The 25,415-nt window shown below is 41.2% G+C and overlaps 2 protein-coding genes and 1 long non-coding RNA gene across 5 annotated transcripts in view; 1 reads left to right on the top strand and 2 right to left on the bottom strand.

Annotated features, from left to right (window-relative positions):
- LOC144339425 (uncharacterized) overlaps window positions 1-5,885 on the bottom strand; it is a 73,108-nt gene extending 67,223 nt beyond the window's left edge. Inside the window, exon 1 of the long non-coding RNA XR_013414448.1 lies at window positions 5,347-5,885. This is a non-coding gene — a long non-coding RNA (uncharacterized LOC144339425). The remainder of the gene's footprint in view (window positions 1-5,346) is intronic.
- A 56-nt stretch (window positions 5,886-5,941) lies between these two features.
- Window positions 5,942-25,415, top strand: part of CMSS1 (cms1 ribosomal small subunit homolog) — a 372,406-nt gene continuing 352,932 nt past the window's right edge. For 2 of the 3 annotated variants that reach the window (XM_077990280.1, XM_077990279.1), the window contains exon 1: window positions 5,970-6,152. Coding sequence is in view for 1 of the 3 variants with exons in the window: in NM_001193902.1 (NP_001180831.1) it covers window positions 6,089-6,152 (64 nt within the window). In the remaining 2 variants the exon portion in view is untranslated. 3 annotated transcript variants of the gene reach the window in all.
- FILIP1L (filamin A interacting protein 1 like) overlaps window positions 18,868-25,415 on the bottom strand; it is a 294,176-nt gene continuing 287,628 nt past the window's right edge. The window contains exon 6 of the mRNA XM_015129448.3: window positions 18,868-19,192. Within this exon, the coding sequence (XP_014984934.3) occupies window positions 19,001-19,192 (192 nt within the window). The 3' untranslated portion in view covers window positions 18,868-19,000. The remainder of the gene's footprint in view (window positions 19,193-25,415) is intronic.

Below are 25,415 nucleotides of genomic sequence, written 5' to 3'. Positions count from 1 at the left end.
AATCACAGCTGCAGAGGAGCTCAGACACGGGTCAAAGGAAAATGGAGCAGGTTATCAACAGTATTGCTTCAAAGTCATAATGAAAGAAGAGGGTGGTATTAAAAAAAAAGAGGATTTTAACAGAATCCAAATCTTTACATACATACAAATACATGTAAATCTTTACATACACATACAAATCTTTCCAGGAAATTCCACCAAGCAACCAGAATTGAGAACCATTGTCCTAAATTATTGGGTTTCAAAATTCATAGAGAAAATAGAAGTCACAAGACAGGAATAGCTTCATCGTCCTGCCATCTCAGGAATCTTCTTAAAATGAAGTGACCCTGCTTCTATCAGATGGCATCTCCTGCATGTGTCTCTGAATTTCCATCTGTTTCCCCTTTGCAAGAACCTGACTCTTGCAATTATCCCCCTTTCTTTGACTCTCAGCAGTGCACCCTTGTCTCTGGACTACTCTTCTCTCTTGATTTGAAGGGATCATATTTGCCTCGCTCTCCTCTTCCCTCTATTTTCTCCTGGCTCTTTGGCCTCTCCTCCTCCACCTGACATCTAAATAGTGGAAGCCCAGGAACTCTTTTCTGCTCTCTACACTATCTCCCTAAGTAATCTCATCCAGTCCCACTTCTCTTCATTTCCATTTCTACTATCAAATTCCAAGACACTGCTATCTCGCTTTGATGACTGCAAGAGCCTCCAACCCAGTCTTTCTGTTTGTACTATTCCTACACATCACCCAGCTTAAAAAACATGAGCAGATCTCACAGCCTAAAAATTGCCTAATGGTTTCCTGCTTGAAATCCTTATGATTGCTGAGAGGCTCTTTCAGGTATGGCCCCCATCTACTTCTCCATCCTCATCTCTTGCCACAGTCCTCCACTAACCCTCCCACCTAGGTCACAATTGCTATGTAGTTCCTTTATAGCACTTTTATCTTTTAGCTGAACTTATCATTTTTATCTGAATTTATTTATTCATTTACTTGTTTTTTGTCTATTTTGTCCTTATTGTTTATGGCCTGTTTTGTCCTTGTCTAACGCCTACCTCATCATTTTATCCCCTAAACTGTTCCTTCCTCCTTTTACTACTCCCATCTATGATGTTATTTTATTTTATTTTTTTAGTTTTTAAGATATGAACCTATAGATTTTTTTGACTTCTGTTTTCCTCACCATCCTATTTCTAAAACATTAGCACAAATTAGTGGTAATGCTCCTCACTTTGGCTCTTCCTTTTTTTCTATACTATTGTTACCCTAGTCCAGTGAGTGTGGGTCATTTTGGGGACACAGACCACATTGAGAGTGCTGTGAAGGTCATGGGGCAGACGGGAAATCACTTACTAGTAACTCAGCAAGTTACTTAATTCTCTGTGCCTTAGTTTCATCATCTACAAAATGGAAAGAAAAATGGTATAAACCTGGAGCAGATGCTTTCTATGCCCCTTTGCTCACTTTCAAATTGGCTCAGCCACGGAGGAAAGCTCTGGGCACACTGTCATCATCCCACCTCAAGTGAGCTGAAGTGTGACCGCTCTACTCTTCTGCCTCAGGGCTTTCTCCAACAGCCTGGGAATATCTGCCAATTCATATCCCTGGCAACAACCCTCACTCAATGGTGGATGACAGTCAGTGGTAAGTGTCCTAGCCTTCTGTCCTTTTGAAGATGCTATGTTGTCTGGGGTGTATACCCTGGGGTTCATTGATGTGCACCAGAAAAATTTAGGACCTGGGCACACACGAGGAGTTTAGGAGCATACGTTTAACGGCAGAAGAGAAGAGAAAGAGGTCTCTTCTTTATATAGAGGAAGGGGTCTCCCTGCGGAAAAGACTGGCTGGTGGCAAATGTGCCGAATTTTCTAGTCCAGTTTGAGGAGGCGGTGTCTGATTTACATAGGGCTCATAGATTGGTTCGACCAGCTATGATGTTTACATAGCACACGGGGAAGGCCGGTCACTCCACCCTAATCTTATTATGCAAATGGACTTTCCAGTTGATCAGTGCCATCTTGTCTGCTCCTTGCAGTACACGTGGCTGGCAGAGACGGGAAGATGGAGGTGCCATTTGAACATGTCTAGTACTTAGTTCCTGCCAGCATTCATTCATGCAGGCTCCCAGCTTGCAGGCTGCTCTTTGTTAGAAAATGATTTGGGGCTGCTTTTCATTAAAAAGAAAAGCCTTACTGAGGACTCCCATACCCTTACTATCTATCTAAGTAATTTCTTCTTAACTCCTGTATCACTTTGTGAGGCTAATTCTGGGGTATATCCTATTTTTTTCAGAGGGTCTCCAACAGGATAAAGAGCCAGCTATTGTCTATATCAAAACCAGTTTAATATCAATCCTCCTTCCTTGTCTCACTCTCTCTGCCTTTATTCCTGCATCCAGGGATCACTTCCCAAATAAACTACTTGCACCCAAGCCTTTGTCACAGGCTCTGCTTTGAGGGGAATCCTAAGTAGGCAGTGATTTTATCAGTTGGGGTCCTACCGTGCAAAAGATGACCCATTTAAGTTGGAAAACTAAAAAGAATTTAGTAAGGGGAGTATTTCTGAACATGAGGTAGGGTTAGGGAAATGAAACATGGTGTAGAACCCCAGGACTAGTAATGGTGGGGAGCACTTACCACTCCTAAGTCTGAAGAGGCAAAGGCAATAAGTAGTTACTAGACTCAGAAGAAAGAATTGAGGAGAGCTGCTGAACTAGAGCTGTGGCCTTCAGTAAAGGGACCAGCATCAGGACTCAAGTGAGACAAGCATTTTCAGGTTGGTGTCAGTGTCAGCCTGAGAGTGACTGCCTCCTTAAATCTGGTGTCCTAGGTCTCTGCTTGCCTCACCCTAGTCCCAGCAAAGCATCTCATGGAGTTATGATTAGATGAATTACGATATAAAAGGCATAGAGAGGTACCTAGAACATGCTATTGTTGATATTGTTACTACCATTATTGTCTACATGATGCAAAAGTTTGAATACATTATTAAGTACACTTATAGGCTGGGCTTATTGACTAAGAACCTCTGCACTGATTAAGACCTTTTCATTGTGTGGTGAACATTCGCAAAACAGCCTTCAAACTTTATCGCTCTTTTACTAATTCAGTTCTTGCCAACCTTTCACATCATGGCATCCATAGAAAATGGTGATATTTGTACAACACTAGAGTGAAGATGATGGTCCCCTCAACCTGAGGCAACTGCCCCAAGGTCACTGTTTCCTCCAAAGGCTGCGGGGTCGGTCTCCGGCCCACCCACGCCAGGTGGGAAGCTCTGCTCAAATCCATTATCCATCCTGCACAGTAATACCAATCTAGCTTTCCTAAAACAATACTTCTAGAATGTCCTTTGCCTCTAATAACAATGATAAAAATCCAGAATTCTTGGTCTGATACTCAAGATCAAGACATGGAGTTGGAAGAGACCACAGGAATCATGAAATCTCTCCCCTTTATTTTACAGACTCACAAATAAAGGCCCAGTAAAGTTTAATAACCTATTCAAAGCAACATTCCAATCTTTCTGCCAAGGAACTATTATTTACCCTATCCATTTTTGCCCACAGACATCCATGGTCAAGTGCTACCTCCCAGTTCACCCCACTGGGAAATGAATGTTTCCTCCTTTAAACTCTGATAATACTCATTCAGATACTAAACAGTAAGAGGGAGCAGAAAAAGACCTAATAGTTATTTCAGCCTGAGCTTCCCTGTGTTAGATGATACGATCAGATATTGGAGAGTATGGTTTAACAATACACTGATTTATAAACCAGGATGCCTATTCACTAATAACCAATTCACTAATAACAAATAGAACAGAAATGAATGCTACAACTTAGGTTGGCTATTCAATATAATCTGGGGTCAGTAAACTTATTTCTGTAAAGTTAGAGCAAATACATGAGGGAATAAATAATAAATAGTACATATATGAGGGCTACAGTCTGCTGCATATCTTTCTTTACTTTTTTTTTTTTTTTTTTGGTTGTTTTGTTCTGTTTCTTACAATGCTTTAAAAATGTAAAAAATGGCTGAACACAGTGGCTTAGGCCTCCAGTACCAACACTTTGGGAGGCTGGAGTGGGAGGACTGCTTGAAGCCAGGTGTTTAAGACCAGCCTGGGCAGCAAAATGAAACACGGTCTCTACCAAAAAAAAACAAAAAGAACAACAAAATAACTAAGCATGGTGGCACGTGCCTGTAGTCCCAGCTACTCGGGAGGCTGAGGCGAGGTGGAATATAATGTAAGACCATTCATAGTTCATGGTACTAAACAGGCATCAGTGCCCATTGATGCATAAACGTTCCATAATTTAGTATTGCCAGACTTCTTCTTCCTTTTTTTTTTTTTTTTTTTTTTTTTGAGATGGAGTTTCCCTTTTGTCAGCCAGGCTGGAGTGCAATGGCACCATCTCGGCTCACTGCAACCTCCACTTCTCGGGTTTAAGAGATTCTCCTGCCTCAGCCTCTCAAGTAGCTGGGATTACAAGCGCCCGCCACCACGCCCGGCTAATTTTTGTATTTTCAATAGAGATGGGTTTCGCCATTTTGGCCAGGCTGGTCTGGAACTCCTGACCTCCGGTGATCCACTCACCTCGGCCTCCCAAAGTGTTGGAATTACAGGCGTGAGCCACCGCGCCCGGTCCATACCTCTTAATTTTGTGATTTATTGCCTGAAAAACCTTCTCGCTGTGGTGTTTTTTGTATTTCCCAGATTAATAATCAGACTGAACATATTTTCATATTTATTAGCCATAGCACTTCCTCCTCCACACTGGCATTTCTTACCTTTCTTTTTCAATAATCTATTAATCACGAAAATCTCCTGTCATCTACATTTCTTCACAAAAGTCACATTGTTTTTGATCTTTATAGATTATTTTACATTTGCCATATTTATACATAATATCTTCCCTTTTGGGGCATTTAGAGTGTGCTGACAAAGTCTAGGCAGCAATGCATTTATAAAACACCTATGAGCTGGGTGCACACGGGGTAATTTTCCACATATGGCTAATCCCGTCCTCATCAGATTAAGGTTCCCTGTCTTGTCATTTCTGAGGATGTATCCTATTAGAAGCCTAGCCCTTTATTCTTACACATTACACTTCCACTACTGTAGGGTGACATCTGAATGGACTCATCTTACTATTCCATGCATAGTACCAGGCACGTTGCGTGCTTTTAATACATTTTGTATAATTTTTACCTCTGTGTTTGACGTCCTGAAAAATACCGTCCACAATTACTTCACAGGTAGCCCCAACACTTGGTGCCCAGCGCGTTTTCCTAGTCCCTCCCTGTCACTTCACGTTGGGAATGGGACAAGAGGCACTGTGGGTCTCTTACCTATAGTTACGAAGCAACGGGCTCCCTTATTACTTCGTTTCCCAAATAGGGGGTGGGATACACAACCGAGGGAGTACGGGCAAAACAACTTTCAGGTCTTTGGCCACTTGCGTCTTACTGTGGGCGAGCCTTTCCAGACCAATTACATTTTCTTTACTCATATTGCATAAATAGCAGAACTACATTTACTACAAAGGCCAGACATTCATGGTCATGGATCCTTGTGCATGTTATTCTAAGAGCAAACTGTACAAACACATAAACTCTGAAACATTGACGCACAAGCGAAAACACACGCACGTGTTTGTGTCTTCTCCCGCGGCCCAAGTTCTTTGAAACTGAGCGGAGAAAAATCGTCTTCGCATCGCGTCTCACACTTTCGACACAATCTTATCGGGAAACAGAACACCTAAACAAAAATTTTTAAAATACATTTTTCAAAAACGATGACAATTCCTTTCGTCTTATGTTCCTTTTTGTCTTTAAGCTTTGGAAAGATTTATTTTGCGTTTCCAAACTGCTTCTGCCTGTCGGCGCCTGTGTGAAAACTGCGACGAGTCTGGAAGTAGCTGCCGGAGAGGCGGGGCGGAGGTGTGACGTCATCGCCGCGGGGCGGAGGCGACAGTGTCTAGCCGGGGCTCCGCGTGTACCTACGCCGACAGAACTGGCTTTGAGACAGCGTGATTCTCCGCAGCTGGCCGCCTCCCCGTGGTGTTCAGCCCACGTCGAATCCTGAGCTGAGATGGCAGACGATCTCGGAGACGAGTGGTGGGAGAACCAGCCAACTGGAGCAGACAGCAGCCCAGGTACCCACTCTGTACCCGCGCTCCTACGGGGCCTCTCCCGGAGCCCTTCCGTGCGCCTCAGCCCTGATCGCTTCTGGCGGTCGCGGTGTCAGCCCGACAGGGGCGCGCACAGCCGTGGGAGCGCGCAAGCATCTCGGGGAAAGTGGTGCAAGAGGCTTTTTAACACGTGAAACAGACAACATGACATTAACTCAGATCTGTCTGCCAGCCAGGAAGGATCCTTTCCCAAGCTTTCTCTTTTCATTATTTCTTGAGAATGGATAAGACAGTTTTTGTGACGAGAAGCAACTTTGTGTGATGGGTAAGGGTGACCCATGAACTGCCTCAATTCAGGGTTACCCTTCAGACTGAGGTCAGAAGCAGGGGTTACTGGTTCAGACTGCTTCCATTCAAATCACGACTGCAGTATTCTGATACTGTTTAGCCTCTTTTTTCTCATGTAAAATAATGATAACAATAATGTCTACTTCATAAAGTTGTGAAGACAGTACAATAATGCACTTTAGCATGGTGCTTGACATATAATAGATATGCGGTAAATATAAGTTACTGTATTTCTTGTGGTCATGATCCTTATCATGTAATTTGGAATATTAGAACTGGAAGGAGGCTTAAATAGAGATCATCCTTTGAACTCACTTATTTTACAGATGAGAAACGTAACCTAAAGATGTCAAGTAACTTGACAAGTTCACAAAGCTAACTCCTTTGAGAAACAATACTAGAATTCAATTAACACAATTTGAATAGTTTCTGCTATGCTTTGCTATGTTTACCAACTCCTGACGGGCATTTTCTCCCCAAGTAGAGTAGCATTAAGTAACCCCCCATGTCAGGCTGGCCTTGAACTTTTTAAGTTCCATCACACCTACCATGCAATTATTGGTTGGTTGGTTGGTTTTTATCACTCCTCAAGGTCTGTCTCTCTTCTCTACTAGAGAAGACAGGTCCAAAGTTGGATTCATACTTCTGTCATCTACAGGGCCCTGCACATGTTAGACACTTGATACCTATTTGCTGCAAACAGTCTTGAAATATTAGTTGTGAAATATCCATTAAAAATAACCAACTTTAGTTGTTGCATTGTTTCCAGAAGGACAAGCCTTCAGGTACAAACTAAGCAGATGTCATTTTTAGAAAGGTAGCCAATACAATATTTCCTTGATTAAACTTCCTGACTCTTTTGCAGCCCTGTGGTGTTCCACATTTACTTTAATAACTACCCCTACCAACTCAGGTGTTAAAAAGCTCTATTTTATGATATGACTGAAGACGAATAGTGGCCATTTAAGAAATAGTTGAATTCTGTTTGAGTGGTAAAGGGGATCTCTTGGTTCTAGTCCTCACTAGCTGTGTGAATTTCAAGTTATTCATCCCTTGAAAGAAAGGCAATCAACATGTTTTGAGTATCTATTATGTGACAAATGTCGTCATAAATATGAATTGATTTAGCCTTCATAACATCCCTAAAAGGTAAGTATTCTCTTCGTTTGTATAGGTGGAGAAACAGAAAAAAGTTAAGTCGTGTTCTTAGGAACACACATTGAAGAAGAGGGCTGGGAAGAGTTAAGTGTGATTGATTTTGAAAGTCATACTTTTCCCACTACTACTATGTGACTTCTCTGGGCTTTTGTATCATAATCTGTAAAGAGCCCTTAAAGATCATCTTTTTTAGGGTTTTACCAACCAACAGTTTTAAACACTGAATCTAGTAAAACTTTAAATTGCTACAGCCTCCTTCATCTAAGTTGCCAGAATTCCCATGAAGACAATGTGTTGGAGTGCCTAAGATTACTCTACTTCTTAAATTCCTTCTAGCCATAAGACTAAGCTTTTTTTTTTTTTTTTTTTGAAGCACAGTCTCGCTCTTGTCCCCCAGGCTGGAGTGCAATGGCGCGATCTCAGCTCACTGCAACCTCCACCTCCCGGGTTCACGCAATTCTCCTGCCTCAGCCTCCCGAGTAGCTGGGATTACAGGAATCTGCCATCACGCCTGGCTAATTTTTGTTTTTAGTAGAGACGGGGTTTCACCACGTTGGCCAGGCTGGTCTCGAACTCCTGACCTGAAGTGATCTGCCCGCATTGGCCTCCCAGATTGCTGGAGTTACAGGTGTGAACCACCGCACCCGGCCAAGAGTAAGCTTTGAAAATTGCTGACATTAAATTTATCATAGGCCTTTGCTTTGTTCGCTGCTCCTAAGCAAAGTAAATATATGCATTTGTTTGAAATCTCCTTGAGTATGCACTGGCAATTTGCCTAACTGTAATCAGTACACTGTTTCTAATTCAAAAGGAATCACAGCTGAACCATTTCAGATTTCCTGATTCTTCTTATGTTGATGGGATCTAGCCTTGATCCTAGAGCACAAGGCTTATTTACCTGGCTGCCTTCTTGAAGTCTTAAGTTATTTGACAGGGATGTCAGATGTATTCAATTGTTATTTCAGCCTAAAATATGTGAATTATGTTTTGTTTCAAAAGTCAAAGGAGAAATAATACGTTAAATCACAGAAAGGAAAGATAGTTGTATTGGTGCTTTTATTCCTATTGTGGATTATGCTACTTGCCTATAAAAAAAAACATCTTTCGCTATCACGTGTTCCCACTTCACATCCATGGTAGCAAGGCAGTGGAACATTTCAGTCACTTACAAATACTTGTTGGTTATACATGGTTTATAACATCTAATGTAGCTGTCTGTTTGTTGTCTGTCTAAGGAACTGTACTATTTTTTGGCTGTTCTCTTGTCTTCTTAGATGTGGTATGTAACACAAAGTTTTTATGGCTCTTTAAAACCTGTCATTTTTGTGCTAGAGTCCTGCATTGCACTGGAGCTCACCATGGGTCCTGGCACTTAATCAGTGTTTGGTGTATGTTAGCAGAATAAATGTGTGTGTGTATGCATGTTACCTGCTACAGAGTATGTAGGTAGACATATAATTTCTCATCCAATCTAGAAACTTTTGTGAGTGGAAGACTATGAATTTAGAATTTTGCAGGGACTCTCCTGGTCCTTAGGGGATGTCTAGTCACTCCATTGGTGGCAACTGGAGTCATGACCCAACATAAGGCAGCTGGGAGTCGCAGTGCTGAGTGTGCAGCCCAGGATGCCTTAGGCATAAGATCCCAGGAATCATCTAATGACATCTTATATTTGATTTATTTCCTTATTCCCTGTAAACCTTCAGAAACTGTTTGAAGTGACTTATAGTAAGTAATACATTCAGTAGAATAATGATTTGAAAATATTAATGCTGAATGAGTAGATACAATGCCTGAGATTTTAATGTAGTTGACCAGTCTGGGTACTTTCTCAGTGTGAAGGTGAAAACTGAGAGAATGTCAATTATAGCATGGATTTTGTGACTTATGGAAGGGAGTCCAGAGATTCTGCAGTTCAAAATGTCACTTGAGGGCCCGTCATCCCAGCACTTTGGGAGGCCGAGGCGGGCAGATCACCTGAGTCCAGGAATTCGAGACCAACCTGGCCAACATGGAGAAAACCTGTCTCTACTAAAAAGACAAAAATTAGCCAGGTGTAGTAGTAGGCACTTGTAGTCCCAGCTACTCAGGAGGCTGAGGCAGGAGAATCACTTGAACCCAGGAGGCAGAGCTTGCAGCAAGCCAAGATCGCACCACTGCACTCCAGCCTGTGCTACAGAGTGACACTCTGTCTCAAAAAAAAAAAAAGAAAGAAAAGAAAAAAGAAAATGTTACTCGATCATCTCCTTACAGAAGATGAAGAGAATACTGATTGCTTTCCCTTTTTATTTCAATGATATACCTATTAAATTACCAAGTCGAGTACCCAGTAGGCAGCTAAGTATGTGAGTCTGGAGCTCCAGGGCCAGATCGAGGCTGAGATGCAGATTTAGGAATAACTGGCATACAGATAGCTTTTTTTTTTTTTTTTTTTTTTGAGACGGAGTCTCGCTCTGTCGCCCAGGCTGGAGTGCAGTGGCGCTATCTCGGCTCACTGCAAGCTCCGCCTCCTGGGTTTACGCCATTCTCCTGCCTCAGCCTCCCGAGTAGCTGGGACTACAGGCGCCCGCCACCTCGCCCGGCTAATTTTTTTGTATTTTTAGTAGAGACGGGGTTTCATTGTGTTAGCCAGGATGGTCTCGATCTCCTGACCTCGTGATCCGCCCGTCTCGGCCTCCCAAAGTGCTGGGATTACAGGCTTGAGCCACCGCGCCCGGCCAGCTTATTTTTAAAGAGCATGTTCTTAGCAGTCTGTAACATTGAGCCTCCATGTCTTTTAAGGAGGGTCTTTCATATGCTTCCCCACCTCATTCTGAATCTTTGATGCCATCTCTTCCCAAGCATCTAACTAGAAAACTGAAGTGTTAAGACACTTCTGTGTACAATGCCAGGAGACTGCAGGTGATAATACCAGCTTGCGGCCGGGCGCAGTGGCTCACACCTGTAATCCCTACACTTTGGGAGGCCGAGGCAGGTGGATCACCTGAGGTCAGGAGTTCAAGACAAGCCTGGCCAACGTGATGAAACCCTGTCTTTACTAAAAATGCAAAAAATTAGCTGGGCTTGGTGGCACACGCCTATAATCCCAGCTACTCAGGAGGCTGAGGCAGGAGAATTGCTTGAACCCAGGAGGCGGAGGTTGCAGTGAGCCGAGATCGTGCCACTGCACTCCAGCCTAGGCAATGACAGCAAAACTCCGTCTCAAAAAAAAAAAAATAATAATAATAATAATAATAATATACCAGCTGGCATTTGTTGAGCACTTACTACCTGCCAGATACTGTTTTCATTGCTTTACACATTCTAGTTAATTTAATCTTCATAAGTACACCGGGGGTAGTTACTGTTGTTATCTTTGCTGATGAGGAATTTGAGACACTGAGAAATTAAGTGATTTACCTAATACTATTTACTTTACTTTACCCAATACTATCTATTTAATTGGTAAATGGGGGAGCTGTGATTCATATGCAGGCAGTCTGAAACCAGAGCCTGTGTGCTTATATTTCGCATTCTAATTATCAGTGGTAAGAATCTCATCTCTAAAGGAATAATCTGTTGTCGGTTTAAAGAGACTCATAATTTAGAAACTCTTTTGTTTATATATCATTATCAAATTGTGTCTGTTAGTCTTCCAAAGTTTACTCTTTTAAAGAACACTGGTTACTTGGAGCTACAAATAAGCAGCTTTTCCATTTGGGCTTTGAGAACCATTTCTGCCAGTAACTCAAACCTGACCCTGGAGCTCAAGGCTTAACATATATGGCTGCCTTCTTTAGATCTTTAGTTATTTAATAGGGATGTCAAATATAGACAAGACCCAGCTACTGAATTACTCTCCAAACATGCTTTTTCTCCAGACTTTCCTGTCTCCATAAATTAAACCACGAACCACCTAATTTCACAAAGGCCTAGCAGTATTCTGATTTATTTATTTTTTTCACCCCTATATCTCATCCATCAAGTCCTGTTGTCACTACCTCCAAAACGTATCCTGAATCTTTCTTTGCATTTTTCTTCTCTCTGCCTCCATTGGAGTATACGTTGCCTTAGCCACTGCAGTAAGCTTCTAACAGGGCTCAGAGTTTCTACCTTGTCCCCCACTCACCAGCTAAAGGTCTTTTTAAAAGAAGTCAGGCCACTCTCCTGCTTAAACCCTCCAATAGCTTTTTCCCTGGCACATAGAATGAAATTCAGATTACTTACCATGGCTGGTGGCCACCAGGTCTTCTACTATTTACTCCCCTATAGTTTATGCTGTCCCACCCACTCCAGCCTTCATTCTGTTCCTCAGTAGGCCACACTCATTCTGTCCTAGCCCTTTGCCTTAGCTGTTTCTTTTCCTTTCTGTCCTGTCCTTCTGATTGGCTGGTTTTCTTTTTTTTTTGAAATGGAGTCTCGCCCTGTCGCCCAGGCTGGAGTGCAATGGCGTGATCTCAGCTACTGGGTTCAAATGATTCTCCTGCCTCAGCCTTCCAAGTAGCTGGGATTATAGGCGCCTGCCACCACGCCCAACTAATTTTTGTATATTTAGTAGAGATGTGGTTTCACCATGTTGGCCAGTCTGGTCTCAAACTCCTGACCTCTTGATCCGCCCGCCTCAGCCTCCCAAAGTGCTGGGATTATAGGCATGAGCCACCAGGCCTGGCCAGCTGGCTCTGTCTTAACATTAAGTACTCAATTCAAACATCACCTACTCAGAGCGGCACTTCCTGATCAGGCAGTCTAGAGTAACTAGGTGCTCTGTTACATTATCACAATATCTATTAAATTATTATGTTATTGTAATCCTCAGCAGAGCCCTTAGCACCAACTACTATTTTTCCTTGTTAAATTATTACTTTTTCCCAACACTAGACTGTAAGAGCTCCATGTGAGTGGATATTTTGTTTGTCTTGTTTGCCTTAGCTTCAGGGCCTAGAGTAGTATCTGGGTACAGAGTAGGCACTCATTAAGTATTTGTTAGTTAACTAATTAGTTCTTAATATTTCATAGTCACACCTTGAAGACCTCAACCTAGGAGATCGTTATCAGAAGGACCTCGATCTGCTAGCAGAGTTGTCAAACTCCTGTCCAGGCTTTTGACAGATTTGGCAAATGCCACTTTTCTCTTTTCAAAATTACATTAGTAGTCCTTGTAAAACTGTGTCTTACTAACATTTTATTGTAACCATATTTGGATTTAATTATATAAATTACCTTTGGAAAGAGGACAACAGACTCTTTGTAAATAAGCCTGTAATGTTTACTGGTGACAACTTTTGTCACCTAGAATCTATGTGCTTATTCTTTTTGAGATTGCTGAAATGAGCTTTGTAAATATTTTCGTTGTAATATCATTTTATGGTATATTCTTCAAATTATATTGCTTTATCCATGCTGAATTCCTTCTGGAAATGGAGTAGGGGAGCACCTTGGATCTTTTCTTTAAACCCAAATGCCCAGGCTTTTTTTTGTTTTGTGTTTTTTCTTTTTTCACACTGAAGTTAAACCTTTACAGTATTAGTTTTACATATAGACAGTCATGCATTGTAGATGTTGTAAGGCATTGTCTCTACATATAAAATTCAGACTTGGAATATTTATAGGCGATGTTAATAAAACACAAAAGAGGATCGACTTCTGGGCATGTTGTTTTCAAAATCATTTGTCAAGCTCTCGTGCTTAGCCTTGTTTTAGACACTGTACCAGAATTAGAGGGAAAAACATAATCAGCTTATATTATAGGATTTACACATTGATGTGGTTCAGTCAAAATGCAGGTAGTATTGACAGATATTCAAGGGCAAAACACAGGGGCAAGATGAATTTAAAAGGCAAGGGGAAGGAAAGAAGAAAGAGGAGGGAGAAAAATGACTACGTTATTTGTCGTTGTTCTATACTTGAAGGCTGTAACAGATGGACCCTTAGATAACCTTCATGGTCTGGTTTAATTTACTGCATATAATTTCTGCAATTCTTGCAAATGATTAAATGAGTGGTTCTTGACAACAATTATGAACATTTAAAGGTGGAGATTTATGCATATTTCCCTAAATTGCATGTCAGGTAGTTCCTGCTATAATTTTGCTAAATGTTCATGAATCTCTTGAAAAATACTACTGATAAATGTGGAAAGCCTATACATAACTTCTATTTCTTCCATCAGATTCAATAATAATATGTTATTTTGTGGCACAAATCTTTTTTTTTTTTTTTTTTTTTTTTTTTTGAGACAGAGTTTTGCTCTTGTCCCCCAGGCTGGAGTGCAATGGCGCAGTCTTGGCACACTGCAACCTCTACCTTCTGGGTTCAAGCGATTCTCCTGCCTCAGCCTCCCAAGTAACTGGGACTACAGGCACGTGCCACCACGCCTGGCTAATTTTTTTATTTTTAGTAGTGAGGGGGTTTCACTGTGTTAGGCAGGATGGTCTCGATCTCCTGTCCTCATGATTCGCCTGCCTCGGCCTCCCAAATTGCTAGGATTACAGGTGTGAGCCACAGAGCCCGGCCTGACACAAATCTTTTATCTGTTGTTCATCTGATGTTCTTTAGTTGAACACTTCAGATGCATTCATAAAATTATACATTTTACTAAATATATCACAGCTTGAAATATAGTTTCCCCATTTTTATAAGATTTCATAGAGTTCTTAATTGATTTTTAAATGGCTAATATTGCTTATAAAAATTAGTTGATGAAGCTCTTAAATTCTTATTTCTGAGTTCCTTGTTCTAGTTAATACTAGACCAGAGGTCAGCAAACTTTTTTCATATAAATCCAGATAATAAATATTTTAGGTTTTGCAGGCCCAGTCATCACTGTCATAACTCTGCTGTTGCAGTGTAAAAGCAGTCATAGAAAATAAATATGTAAACGAATGAGTATGGCTGTGTTCCAGTAAAACTTTATTTATGGACAACAACATTTGAATTATATGTAATTTTCACATCACAAAATAGTCTTATTTTGATTGTTTTTCAACATTCACAGTGGGTCAAATCTGGCCTGTGAACCACAGTTTGCAAACCCTGCCCCAAACTCAGTCACATCCTGAATTGTATGTCACCTGTCTTCAGGAGAAGACATTTGAAACAAATCCAGAGAGAATTGTGTTACTCTATTACTTAGTAATTATCAGCCATGCATTAGACCAGTCACATGTCTGTTAAAATCAGATATTTGATTCTAAAAAATCTCAAGATTAGTTCAGAAACCTTGAAGGTAAGTAAGTGAAGGACCAGGAAAATACTTCAGCTTGAAAGTATCAGGTTGTTGACATTTTTGTTACAAATTGGATTTGTTTTCACTCACTTGGATTTTTATCTGCTTACTTTAAAACATTTCATCAAGTGAAATCACTCTAGAATTATTAGGTCAGCTTCTATTTTCATTGTTCGTCAGAGGCCACACTTTTGCGGAAACAGGATGCTCAGGAGGCAATATTCTTTATGTGTCAGTTGTGTTACATATAGGTCAGACATTACTGTTTTGAACTCCAAATAGTATTCTCACTCTTTAGTTGTATTTGCATTTTTATTATATTATTATTACATATTGCTTGAAATAAGCATGGTTTTTGGTTGTTAATCCTTTTGTTAAAATATAACTTTATTATTATTATTTTGAGACAGAGTCTCACTCTGTCACCAAGGCTAGAGTGCAGTGGCGTGATCTTGGCCCACTGCACCCTCCGCCTCCCAGACTCAAGTGATTCTCATGCCTCAGCCTCCCGAGTAGCTGGGATTACAGTCATGCACCACCAAGCCCAGCTAATTTTTGTGTATTTAATAGAGATGGAGTTTTGCCATGTTGACCAGACTGGCCTCAAACTCCTGGCCTCATGTGATCTGCCCACCTTGGCCTCCCAAAGTGCTGGGATTACAGGTGTTAGTCACCACAGCTGGCCAATATAACTTTACTTTGAAGACTTTTGTCTTAATGGGATTAGAACTGCTTTACCACTGAAAGATGAGTTTCTGCTGGTTCCCATAGAAGTGTCGACATTTTTCTACCCAATTTTTTTTTGGGGGGGACGGAGTTTTGCTCTTGTTGCCCAGGCTGGAGTGCAATGGCGTGATCTCAGCTCACTGCAACCTCCACCTCCTGGGTTCAAGCAGATTCTCCTGCTTCAGCCTCCCGAGTAGCTGGGATTAGAGGCCTGTGCCACCATGCCCGGCTAATTTTGCGTTTTTAGTAGAGACGAGGTTTCTCTGTGTTGGTCGAGCTGGTCTCAAACTCCTGACCTCAGGTAATCCACCCGCCTTGGCCTCCCAAAGTGCGGGAATTACAGGCGTGAGCCACCACGCCTGGCTTCCACCCAGATTTTTAGTAGTTTGTATACTATGTTGTCCCTCTTTTTGTGCTTCCTCTTAAACTTAGGCCAGCTTGGATAAAAATGTACTTTAGTGAGTCTCCTGACATGGGAGAAAACAATTTTGAAATCTTCAATATACAACATGTTTTGTGCTTCTCTTCTGAGTAAAATTTCTCCCAAGATATTTTGTTTTTTTCTGGGACTATTGTTAGTGCATGTTGTTTTTCCTGTTTATGCTTCTTTTCAACCTGTTTGGTTTTCACTATAGGGATTCCAATGAGTTTTTTTCTATTAGCATAATTACCAATGTTGAATGTCACCTGGGCATAACTACTTTTCCTAATCCTGTCATACACTATTGCTATCTCTTAGTGTATTTTCTCAAGTGAGAAAATGTCTTGACTGAATGACCTTCTCTTCTTCATTTACTCATTCTCTATTCACTCAAGATTTATCAAATACCTGCTGTATGTCAGGCACAGTACTAAACACTCTGTACATACATTTTTTTTTTTTTTAATGTCAGAGCTTCATCACCCCCCCACTTTTTTTTTTTTTTTTTTTTTTTTAAACAAACAAGATGTTGCTCTGTCAGTCAGACTGGAGTGCAGTGGTGTGATCATGCTCACTGGAGCCTCGGACTTGTGGGCTCAAACAGTCCTCTTGCCTCTGCCTCCCAAGTAGCTAGGACTACAGGTGTGCACCACCACACCTGGCTTTTTCTTTCTTTTTGGAGAGACAAAGTCTTGCCAAGACGGGTCTTGAGCTCCTGACCTCAAGCAGTCCTCTCACCTCAGCCTCCCAAAGTGCTGGGGTTACTGGTGTGAGCCATCATGCCCAGTCTTCACCTTCTTTTGCAGTCTATCCCCTTCTGCTGTTCTCTTCCTGCTTTCCTTTCACTTAGACTTTTCCACTTCAGGCTTTTAATTAATTTGACCTCCCCCTACTGCCGTCTGCCACTTGCCTGCTGGGACTGCTGCCCATCATCCCTCTTAATGCTGCCCATCATCCCTCTCAATGTGCCCATCATCCCTCTCAATGCTGCCATCATCCCTCTCAATGCTGTCCATCATCCCTCTCAATGCGCCCATCATCCCTCTCAATGCTGCCTATCATCCCTCTCAATGCACCCATCATCCCTGTCAATGCTGCCCATCATCCCTGTCAATGCTGCCCATCATCCCTGTCAATGCTGCCCATCATCCCCTCAATGCTGCCCATCATCCCTCTCAATGCTGCCCATCATCCCTCTCAATGCTGCCCATCATCCCTCTCAATGCTGCCTATCATCCCTCTCAATGCGCCCATCATCCCTCTCAATGCTGCCCATCATCCTTCTCAATGCTGCCCATCATCCCTCTCAATGCTGCCCATCATCCCTCTCAATGCTGCCCATCATCCCTCTCAATGCTGCCTATCATCCCTCTCAATGCGCCCATCATCCCTCTCAATGCTGCCCATCATCCTTCTCAATGCTGCCCATCATCCCTCTCAATGCTGCCCAGGCCTCTAGCTCCTCCTCCTCCTTGAAATTGCAGGGGCCTGGGGGTGTTTGTACAGTGGCGTTAGTGCAATGAGGCGGACTTAGTTAGATAAGTATGGGGAATGGCAGTTTCTTTGCTCTTGCTCTGCTGGCTCCAACCCAGGACACCTGGCTAAAGCAGTCCTTAACCATGAAGATTTCTTCTGGGGTCATGCTTCCAGTTTTTAGTGAAGGATCACAAAAAATATTTAGTGTCGTTCCATTGATTTTTTTTTTCCCCCCTCGATTGAAGCTTTTTGAAATGTTTTTTGAATGGCCTTTTGTGTCAAACATGCCTTGTCTTAAAATGTCCTGTATTACTCTGTCCACACTGAATTACAGGCTCACCTTTCTCTCAATTCAATGAGAGAGTTTTCAGTGTGATGAAAAGAATTACTTTAGCTTTCTGCCAGGGGCTCTGTCTGACCTTATAGAATTCAACATTTTGTCTCAATAGTTGGGCATGCTCATAGCTTATCGGAACTGGAAGGGACCTGAGGAATTATTTCACTTTCCTGTTTTACATATGGAAACTCAAGGCTTAGATTGATGAATGCAAAGCTCGGTGTCACATGAGTGAAAATCTAGGATTGGAATTTGAGTCTCCTAACCCCAAGCTTTTGTTGAATCAACTGATTTTGTATAGTGTTTATTCAGGGAAGAGATATGAATAAACAGTGTCCTATGAGATGATAAATTGTGTATTTTTTCGAGCACCTGGAACATTGATTCATCTCTCCCTAAAAGATCTCAATGTTACCTTTGATTCAGATATGTCCTTATTGCTACTGAAAGCAACAATACCAATCTAAAATTTTTGTTAGTTTTACAAGCCTAGCAATATGATTCTGAGGCCTGGTTTATACAGAAGCGGAAACATACTGGAAAAATGGGATAGGAGACTAAGTGTCAGTATTAAGGTATGCTCACTACACTGGTGATTGTCAGATATTCTACACAAAGGACATATTCGGCTGTTACTCACTTTTGTTATGCTTTTCCTCCTTGTAACTAAGAATTATCACTTTGTTTTTTTCCTCCTGGTCATAAAGAAATCATAGTTTTAGACCTTAAAGTGTGATTTTAATTGTCCTGTCACCTTGACGGAAATAATCTGATTTTCTTGACTCAGATTAGGAATTTTTGCTATCAGCTTTTCTTAGCAAAATATGATTAATTAGCAAAGTTCTATAGAATGAATAATTACGTCTGTGTTCATCAGAAAACTCTTGAATTGTTCTAGTGAATTTAGTCCTATATCAGGTTGACTGTAGATAGTCCATCTTTGGGTTAGATATATGAGATATATGTCGGATGAGGAAATGGGTAGATTTGGGTTTAGGCCTGTGAGCGTGTGTATGTGCATATATACATATAGAAGTAAAATAATTGTAGATGTGCTGCTTTTTTTGGGATGATCTTCATCAGGTCCACCAAACTGCCTCACCGTTTCCTGGAGAGATGGTCCTTTGACCTTTCATAGTGGTAATTTTAGCTTTCCACATATTTCTGTAGATGAATGTATCCAGGCAGTGCATTGATGTGAGTTACCTTCTCCCTCCCATGTGGAGGAAAGTGTTGGAGGTGACAGTTCTTACGATGTGTAGCTTCTCAAGGCCATTTTTGTAAATAGGCTTATCCATAGGCACTGTGGGGGCTTTAGTGGAAATCTTGGTGATGCCTGTAGGTTTTGGTTTAGGGATCCGTGTTGGGATTCTCCGCTTGCATACCTCCTTGATCTTGAATTAAACAAGAGAACAAAAGGTAATTAATGGTACAGTTGGTGGAGAAGCAGTCACTTCCAGCCTCCTTAGACTCCATTGTTTAGGACATGGAGTCAGTTTGGAGGATTTGGCTTTGAAAGTACCAGTTTCAGGGGATATATCAGATTAAAGATTGTCAGGTTGAAGAAAACAATGTCAGGAAGTAATCTGGTGTGTGTTGAATATGTGCTGTGTGCACAGTTCTTGATAAAGATAGTGGTAGATACGGAGATTAATAGATATTTGGCAATCACAGTGTAGTGAGACATAAAAAAGAATAGTGTCCCAAATTAATCTCAGCAAAGAGCCATGAGATTGCCAGAGCAAGGTTAATTTCAAATGAGATTGTCTTTAAGAGTGCTTCATGAAGAATATAGCATTTGACTTGGGCCTTTAGACTTTTAGAAGTTTTCGCAGTATGATTTTGCTGGGATGGGCAGCTCCAATGATGATTAGGGGAACAGCTTGGTAGTATGTATCAAGAACCTTATGAATCTTTTCTAGGATGTAGAGAGGCAGGCAAGGATATTTGATTTTAGCATTGTTTATAACGATGAAAAATGGACAGCTAAATGGATAGTATGTGTTAAATGAATTATAGTAGAATTTTGACAATATGCTATGTTAATGAGGCCAAAGCATCAGGAGAATGTTTACTTAGAAATGTTAAAAGTGGAATTTAAAACTGTATACATGCTTTAATTATTTACACACGAAAAGAAAATGCCAAAAGAAAATGCACCCATGCTATTGGTGGTTAACCCTGATTAGTGGACTTTTTATTTTTCTTACATTTTCTGTGTTCTCCACATATTTTATAGTAAATATGCTATGAGAAAAAGCAACACTAAATTGTTTTAAGAGATAAGAAAGGAAGGAAACAACTCAGAGATCAGGACATTTCTGTGAACAACTCTATTATCCAAGCCATGAGCAGTAGAAGGTGCAGTTGAAGTCAGTGACGGACTAATCAAGTCTGCTAATATTGTGACTGTAGCATTAATAATAGCCTTCCCAAGATAGGTTTCTGTGATGTCCTGTAACTTTATCAAGATTTAGATTGGTTCTCCAATTTAGTGTACAAAAATGTATGTTGGGATCCTTTTTAAATTGTAGATTTCTGAATCTTACCCTATACGTTGTAATTCACTGGTTTGTGGATAGGTCCAGGAATGCACATTTTTAATAAACTCTCAGAGTGATTTCTTTGACTCAGGTGGTCGGCCTACCACACTTGGAAAAGTACTGCCATAATTGAACTTCCTTTAAATGTAAGCTTTATGTTTTCTTCACCTGAAACTCTGGCCTACCTGGGTATGCATAGTTCAATACTGTGAAAGGCCAGGACAGATTGGTATGACACACAGTATTGGTGGATCTCGGTTTTTTTGAGCAACACTGATATGTGTTGGTGAAGAAAATGTGTCTTGGAACGGTGGTCACTGATAACTTTCAGGCCCAGCTGACTGAAAGTTACTGGGCTACTACTTGTTTCTACACCATTGATGTGCAAGCTTTTGTTTTTTAGCTTTTGTTTTAACTCTTAATTTCATTACATAGTTTTTACCTCTAGATGGCAGCAAAGGCTTGTTATTTTATCAGAACACCCCAAATTGTCATTACCAAATCTTAAAAAAAAAAAAAAATGAGCCTAGGGCAGTGGCTCTTGCCTGTAAGCCCAGCACTTTGCAAGGCCGAGGTGGGCGAATCACTTGAGGTTGGTTGTTTAAGACCAGCCTGGGCAACATAGTGAAACCCTGTCCCTACTGAAAATACAAAACAGCCGGGCATCATGGCGTGCTCCTGTAATCCCAGCTACTTGGGAGGCTGAGGCAGGAGAATCACTTGAACCCGCAAGGCGGAGGTTGCAGTGAGCCGAGATTGCAGCATTGCACTCCAGCCTGGGCCACAGAGCCAGACTCTGTCTCAAAAAAAAAAAAAAAAAAAAGTGTTTTTTTTTTTTCTTGGACATGTTTCAGTAAATGAGGTATGGAGCATTAAAATGTGTCATCTCTTGGATCATTTTTATACAGCATTATGTCAAATAGCTCCAAGAAAGTTTTGTCCAAATTTGGAATGCATATTACAAGAGAACTCCATGCATCTAGCTCTTTTAAAAAGACCACACAGTGAATGTTCTACTCAGAGTTGGAGGCTCCTGGGTTTCATCAGAAAGCAGATGTCCTGGAGGAGATTAAGCAAGTTGGAAAACTCATTCATAGAAGAAAACGATTTTTTAAAAAACGCTTAACCCAGTTCAACATGAAGACTGGGATTTGGAATGGATTAAAAGTCTGAAGGATGTTGAGTTCAATGAGGCAGAAGAAGTGGTTCCACCTAGGGAGCAGTAGAAAGAAGAGGAGTATATTTGTGGAATATATTAAATTTCAAAGGTGCTAGTTTGTTTTATCCATAGATTCTCAAAAGAAAACTAGCAATCGGCCGGGCGCGGTGGCTCACGCCTGTAATCCCAGCACTTTGGGAGGCCGAGGCGGGCGGATCACAAGGTCAGGAGATGGAGACCATCCTGGCTAACACGGTGAAACCCCGTCTCTACTAAAAATGCAAAAATTTAGCCGGGCGTGGTGGCGGGCGCCTGTAGTCCCAGCTACTTGGGAGGCTGAGGCAGGAGAACAGCGGGAACCCGGGAGGCGGAGCTTGCAGTGAGCAGAGATCAGGCCACTGCACTCCAGCCTGGGTGACAGAGCAAGATTCCATATGAAAAAAGAAAAGAAAAACAGAGGAGAAAAGAAAAGAGGAAGGGAGGAAGGGAAGAAGGAAAAAGACTTAGCAATCTAGAAGACTCCCTGTTTATAGAGAGTCATTAGGAGGCATTGAGTCATAATGATCAAAAGAAGTATGGAAAGGTGAAGTGTTTTCAGTTGTATTCAAAGTCTCAGATCGATAGCCCAATTTCTACATGACTCTTTTGTTCTTTCACATTATCATGGAGCGCAAATGTACCAGAACAAAATCAACGTTTATGGAGAAACTATCAGATCTCAGACAGCTGGAGTCAGGATGTTTCATTTTCTGTAAATGAAATTAATTTTGTAAGTGCTTTGAACTTTTTGAACTGTATTGGCAACATGTTGTGTAGAAAGCAGTGTTTTCTCAGGAGTGGTCCTGACTCCAGGGACTGCATCACACTTTAGCTCTAGAGGTTGAGAAGTTGAAGACTCCCAGAGACCTCTGGTCATTTTGATATGTGGTAATTCAGGTGGCGTGGGACGGTGGTTGGATTCAGGGCTGCTTACTCCCTCGGGGACTCAGCTGTGGAGTGCTTGGCCAAGGCCGTGTGTTATCAGAATTGACAGTGTTTTTGTAGTTTTGTTTTTATCTCAGTGTTTAATGGGAAAGTATATAAGTAATGATGATGGATATGGTGATGAAAAGGAGGAAGTGCTAAACTGAAGAAAAATATATTTGAAATATGATTGCCTTCTTTTCTTTTGTCTTTTATATTATTTGACAAATCACTGCTAATTTATGGGGAGTGGTGGAATGGAAATAAGAGATAATCTGGCAGCTAGCCCAAAATTTCATAATGATGCTTTGGCTTTTTTCTCTTGATTTTCTCAGAGCTCCCCCATTAAACAATAAAACTTATCAGTACAAGTTTTACACTTTATACAGGAAAGGGTCTTTCAAAGGGAAGCCCTTTGATTTGATTAGCTCATTCTCGTTAACCTCTTATGAGAGATCATTTGGTTTTAAATAGTGTTCTACTGCTGTGGTTTATATTAAAGAGTTGTCCAGTATCTGATGCAAAGGTTAGAGTAAATAGGTGCCTTTATTCTATAATGTATCATGATTTGTGGTTGTACCTAGTCACCTCCCAATCTCTCTTTCTGTGGAAATTATTCATTCGGCAGTGGGGGCAATCCAAGAATAAACATTGAAATAAAGTTTTCAAAATCCCTCCAAACCCCGTTGCCCCCACTTTGTGTCAGACCAAGCATCAGATGTAGCAATACTTTGTTAAAATAAAATATACTAACCTTTAATACTTGTCTTCCTCATTTGTCCTCTTTTTATCCATCTGTGAACTTTTTTCCTTTTACCTCAGCTTTTCTTTTTTTGTATCCTTTCCTCCCTCCCCTCTCCTATTACTTCCTCATTTCTTCATTTGCACCGATTTAATTGTTTTAGTCATTATCAGGGTTACATCTTATAACAGCCTTTGGGTAGTATCTACAGCACAAGCAGTGGAGCCAGTCTTGGGTCTTCATTCTAGTTTTGGCACTAACTTGCTGTGTCTGTTTGAGCAAACACTTTACCCATGTAAACCTCAGTTTCCTCATCTGTAATCTTCATCTGGGGATTAAAATACCTACTTGTAAGTTTTCTTTGGGGAGTAGAGACATTGTGTAGTAAAGTCCCTGGCCCATCTAAAGTTTCGGGTAAGTGTTAGTCGTTCCTGTTGTGATCATCATCGTCATCATCTTTGTCTTTTTCCTTATATCACTTCTTAAGATGCCTATTTCTTGGTCATAATCCTAACTTCTTTGATGGTTTTTACCTTTCTTGTTTTCCTGCTTTATCTCTTAACTATCCTCTCTCTAATTATTTATGGGCAATATGTTACTAAGGGTAGAAATTAAGGCAGCTGAATAAGCAGCACTGATTGCTGGGCTGTACTTCTAACCACCTTTGACCCAGAAATGGCCCCCTCACATGTCCTTTACTCTCCTTACGCTACTTTGTCTGGTCCTTGTGAATCTTTCTTTTTTAGAGTTCACCTAGAGACATTATCTGTTCTTTCCTGTTTTCATGTCTTTTGTTTGAAAAATGCAGTAGTTCTATTAGATCCCCTATAAAGTCCTTTGGCCTTGACATTCTGTGATTCTGTGAAAAGAACAAATGCAGGCCAGCTATGGCTACCAGGTGCCTTATTAGCCATATGAGCCTTTGTTGAGCACCTACTATGAGCACTATTTAAGTCCTGGATAGTATAGGACTGTCTTAAATTTTATATGCCCAGAGAGCCTGTTAGGATGCAGAATCCCTGCAGTGGGAATTAATAGGTCTGGAAATGTGAAACTCTGCAAAGTCATATGTGTTTCTGATGAAGGTGGTCAATGACTGCATTTTAAGAAACACTGATATAGGCCGGGCGCGGTGGCTCAAGCCTGTAATCCCAGCACTTTGGGAGGCCGAGGCGGGCGGATCACAAGGTCAGGAGATCGAGACCACAGTGAAACCCCGTCTCTACTAAAAATACAAAAAAAATTAGCCGGGCGCGGTGGCGGGCGCCTGTAGTCCCAGCTACTCAGGAGGCTGAGGCAGGAGAATGGCGGGAACCCGGGAGGCGGAGCTTGCAGTGAGCCGAGATCGCGCCACTGCACTCCAGCCTGGGCAACAGCGTGAGACTCCGTCTCAAAAAAAAAAAAAAAAAAAAAAAAAAGAAACACTGATATAAGGAGTTAAAAAATAAATGATAACTAATTCTTGCTTTTGAGATGATAGTGTAGGAGGGGTAACAAATAATTATGAGGCAGAATGGTGTGCAATAATAGAATTACAGACAGCAGTTTTGGAAACTCAGTGGAAAACTAAAAAGTAAGGAAGATTTTCCATAGGAAGTGACACATGAGGGATGAGTAGGATTTTAGTATGAGGAACAAAGGAAGAAGAGTATTTCAGCCCTACAACCAGCATGATCAAAGGTAAGAAAGCCCAGTAGTATGTGGGAGGATAGTTAGTATGTTGTCCTGGTGAAGGTGTGGGGATATGTCTAGAGTTTCAAAGGGAGATCAAACGAAAGATGAAGGCCATGATAGAAGGTTTGGACTTTGGGTACTAAGCAATTTTAAGTACTATTTTCTGGGAGGCTGGAGAATTGCCAGGATCAGAATGGTATTTAAGGCTGGATTATAGAGGTGAGGATTTAAATGTAGTAGATTAACTATCTTATAGTACCATCTGTCCTAAAGTCTGAACTTGGGGAGTAGTAGTACAAATAAGCGGGGAGGACAGAGAAGGAAAGAATATGACAGAGAGGAGGATAAGCAGAGAAGTGGGGAATAGTTCCCAGATGTTGAACCTGAGCAGTGGGGAAGGTGATGGACCATCATTAGAGGTGAGACAAAAAACAGTTCAAGAAAGATAGTAGATTGGGTTATGGGCATCTGCTAAGTTTGAAGTGTATAGTTGGGCCTTCTGTGTGGAACTGTTTGGTAGAGTTGAAATATTGAAG

The sequence above is a fragment of the Macaca mulatta genome, chromosome 2 (assembly GCF_049350105.2).
Source record: "Macaca mulatta isolate MMU2019108-1 chromosome 2, T2T-MMU8v2.0, whole genome shotgun sequence".
In the NCBI taxonomy this organism is placed as follows: Eukaryota; Metazoa; Chordata; class Mammalia; order Primates; family Cercopithecidae; genus Macaca; species Macaca mulatta.
The sequence above is the reverse complement of the archived record's forward strand: the minus strand, read 5'-3'. Positions and strand labels throughout refer to the sequence as shown.